The sequence below is a fragment of the Athene cunicularia genome, assembly GCF_003259725.1.
Source record: "Athene cunicularia isolate RWA chromosome Z unlocalized genomic scaffold, athCun1 chrZ_part2, whole genome shotgun sequence".
In the NCBI taxonomy this organism is placed as follows: Eukaryota; Metazoa; Chordata; class Aves; order Strigiformes; family Strigidae; genus Athene; species Athene cunicularia.
This window is the reverse complement of record NW_020799143.1, coordinates 10,712,819-10,716,327: the sequence shown is the minus strand read 5'-3', so window position 1 is coordinate 10,716,327 and position 3,509 is coordinate 10,712,819. Positions and strand designations below refer to the sequence as shown.

The 3,509-nt window shown below is 37.0% G+C and overlaps 1 protein-coding gene across 1 annotated transcript in view; it reads right to left on the bottom strand.

The window, feature by feature from the left end:
• Positions 1-3,509, bottom strand: part of LOC113490019 (contactin-associated protein-like 4) — a 234,238-nt gene that overhangs the window by 75,592 nt on the left and 155,137 nt on the right. Inside the window, exons 5-6 of the mRNA XM_026866169.1 lie at positions 1,177-1,380; positions 821-1,005 (exon numbers count right to left, since the gene is read on the bottom strand). Of these exons, the coding sequence (XP_026721970.1) occupies positions 821-1,005; positions 1,177-1,380 (389 nt within the window). The remainder of the gene's footprint in view (positions 1-820; positions 1,006-1,176; positions 1,381-3,509) is intronic.

Genomic DNA, 3,509 nt, shown 5'->3' with positions numbered 1-3,509 from the left:
TTTTTTTTTTTTTTTTTTTTTTTTTTTTTTTTTTTAATTGGTATGATCCTCCAAGCCTTGGCATTGTGTCTTAGATTCAGAAATTTTAAGCAGAATCATGACTTTAATCTTGTGAATGATATTTATGAAATGGTATAATGCAGACACAAAACAGCATGAAATCTTACTCTAATCTGCTTAAAAACTTAAATGAGTAGATTAAAGTAATTTAGATCTGCATCTTCCAGACAGTCTCCTCTATCACTCATTGTCTCATCCAACAAATATGAGCGGGGCACACATAAAGCACTGAATCATCACATTACAATTGTGAAATAGTGGTATTTTTAACCATAGGTGAGAAACTGTCACAGCAAATTACATCTATTCCTCATCATGAATCTACCATTTGTGTAAGCAAATTTTTTTTTCACAGCATATTTGCCAGATTTAACAGTTTAAGTTTTAATTTAAGCATTTATAAAATGCTTTTTTGCTGATCTATTGTAATTTTCATCAAGCCATAAATTAACTGAGTTGGGGCTCATTCCTTATATTTACATACTGGTTACCACATTTGCAGCACTACTGAAACAAAGATATTAAATAATAAATTCTGAGATTAAAAAGATGGTCTTTTGAACATTTTGAGTTGTAAGTCTAGTGGAGCATTAGTAATCTAAGAACATCTCTTTTTCTTTGATTTATTCCTTTAGGAGACAGAAAATCCCTAAAGTCTTAAGCACTAGATACTTCCTTAAGATCTGTCTCCTTTGCTTGTTTAACTGCATTTACATTAAAAAAATTAATAAATGTAATAAAGGAAAGGGAATTTTCACACCTCATAATCAAGGTCCAAATAACTGAATTCTCCTTTTGCATGAAAATGATGAGTGTGTTTATCCACTGTAAAGTTTACTTGGTTGTTAAAGTGCTCAATGAGAACAGAATGCCAGTGTTGATCATCCAAAAGGCTGCCCAGCGTAATATTAATTTGGGCATTAGAAGGATGAGTTTTAGTATCACCTTGAAAGAAGAAAAATAAAAACTATTAATTCCATATAAAAATATAACTATTCAAATATATACCATTAGTTTATCATAAGCTATACATTAATATCCTTAACAAATTAAAAGAAGTTTTATTCAAATAATACCTAAGAACTATATTAGACTTTATGAGACTGTAGCTGTTACCTAAATTAATGAGTAGGGACAGCTTCCCTTTAATTAATTCCAGGGTGATGTGGTCTCCATTTTGTCCTTCTCTGTGGAGGAGAATTCCATCACTTCGCATTGTCTTAAACTTCAGAGAAATCACATCTTTCAATGTACTCATGAGTTTTTGATTAAATGTGTAAATTAGACAACTTTTGCCATCAAAGCCAACCACCTCAGACCCTAGAAGTAAAGAAATGAAAGATAATGTATAATGTTATGTCTAAAAGAAACAGTTGTATGTTACTTCAATATGATATGAAGTCACACCACTAACATCCCTAGATTCATCTGTGCTGAAGTGTAGCTTATTTCTGCTATTTGTTGTCTTCCCCAAATGTTAAGATTGTCCTATTTTAATGATACTATCACTACATAATAATGCAAGATGAGTCAAAGAGATCTGGCTTCTATTCCAATCCAGTACTAATCTCACATGCCTAAAGGTCTTCCTTTCCTTGGAGTCATCAAGTACTTTGACTATTTCTGTTCTTACTGTATTTTCTAAAATGAAAATGTCAGCTGTGAGTAGGTTCTTTTCACCAAATATTTTTTTTTTTTACTGTCATCATAAACAAATTAGGACATAAATTAAACTGAATTACAGGTTTAGTACTGTAATACAGGACTTTGTATCATCAGTTTTTCCAGCACAGGCATCACAGAATGGTTAAGGTTGCCATGCATTTCTGGAGATCGTCCTGGCCAACATCCCCATTCAAAGTAGGTCCAGCCAGTTTCTTATGGCCGTGTCCAGTCAAGTTTTGAGTATTTCCAGTGATGGAGACTACACCTCTCTGGGCAACCCATGCCAGTGTTCAACTATCCTCACAGTAAAAATGCACTTCAGCCCTGGTTTGTTGTTCCCATGCATGTCCACACTTCCCTAGTGCCTTTCTTTCTCAAACCAGTCTACCACTTCCTCACCTGATTTTGGGCCATCATCTCCCTCCCCCCACCATTCCTAGATTAGAGGTCTCCTCAAAATGTTGGCCAACCTATTGGAAAAGATGATTTTACCTACATAGTCAGATGGATTCTGTTTCTTCCTAGCAACTCCTGATCCTACTTTAGTGTACTAAAGTTGTGAAGTCTGAATAATTGCTGCTGACACCGGCTGTGCAACTGCAAAGGATCCACCCAGTCCTCCTCAAGCATATCTGTCTTCTGTCAGCAGGAACAAGGAAAATTCCACCTGAGACCCTATGCCCTTGCACTTGCCCTTTGAGCCATGTGGTCATGCTTGATACACACCAGGTTTCCCCTGTGGCAGTACTGTTGGTGCCCACATGGAAGAGTAGCAGAGGGGCATAGTCTGAAGGTTGGAGAAGCTTCAACAGTCTCTCCACAATGTCCTGGATCCATGTCCCTATAAAGCAGCAAAACTCTTTAGAAAGCAGGTCACAGGGCCTTAGGGGGCCCTCTTACACCTGCAATGGGGAGAGTTGGAAACACATCTCAACAGACATCTTCTTCATAGAATAGAATCATAAAATAGTTTGGGATGGAAGGGACTTTTTAAAGGTCATCTAGTTCAAATGTCACATGGCAGGTGCATCTTTCACTAGATCAGGTTGTTCAAAACCCTATACAACCTGACCTTGAACACTTCCAATGATGAGGCATCCACAACTTCTCAGGGAAACCTGTTCCAGTGTATCACGACCCTCATCGTTATAAACAAAAATCTTCTTATGCACAATCTAAATCTACACTCTTTAAAACTCTTTAAAACTCTACTACTCCTATGATTGCAGGACCTGGAAAAATGTCTCTCCATCTTTATTAAAAGCTGCTTTTAAGTATCAAAAAGCAACACTAAGGTGTCCCAGATCCTTCTCTTCACCAGGCTCAAAACCCCTGACCATTTTCATGGCCCTCCTCTGGATCAGTTCTGACAGGTCTAGGTCTTTCCTGTACTGGGGACCACAGAGCTGGATACAGTACTCCAAGTGGGGTCTCATGAGAGTGGAGTAGAGGGGAAGAATCACCCCCGTTGACCTGCTTGATTTTATACTATAATAGATAAAAGAATTACAGATGAAGAAAAGAATAATACTGAGGAATTTTATTACATTACAAATGTATCCTTTCTGACTTACTTATATTCATCTTTATCATGACTATGCTTAAAGGTAGGTAGAGTGTTACAGCTCCTTGACAGTGCTACAGTGAATTCTACTTTCTATTTATGGAAGTATTTTACCAAATTTCTTTCAAGGTCACATACTTTCACTTTACAAGGGGGGGGAAGAAGAAGAAGAAGAGAAAAAAGTGAAGGGGAAAGGGGAAAGGGGAAAGGGGAAAGGGGA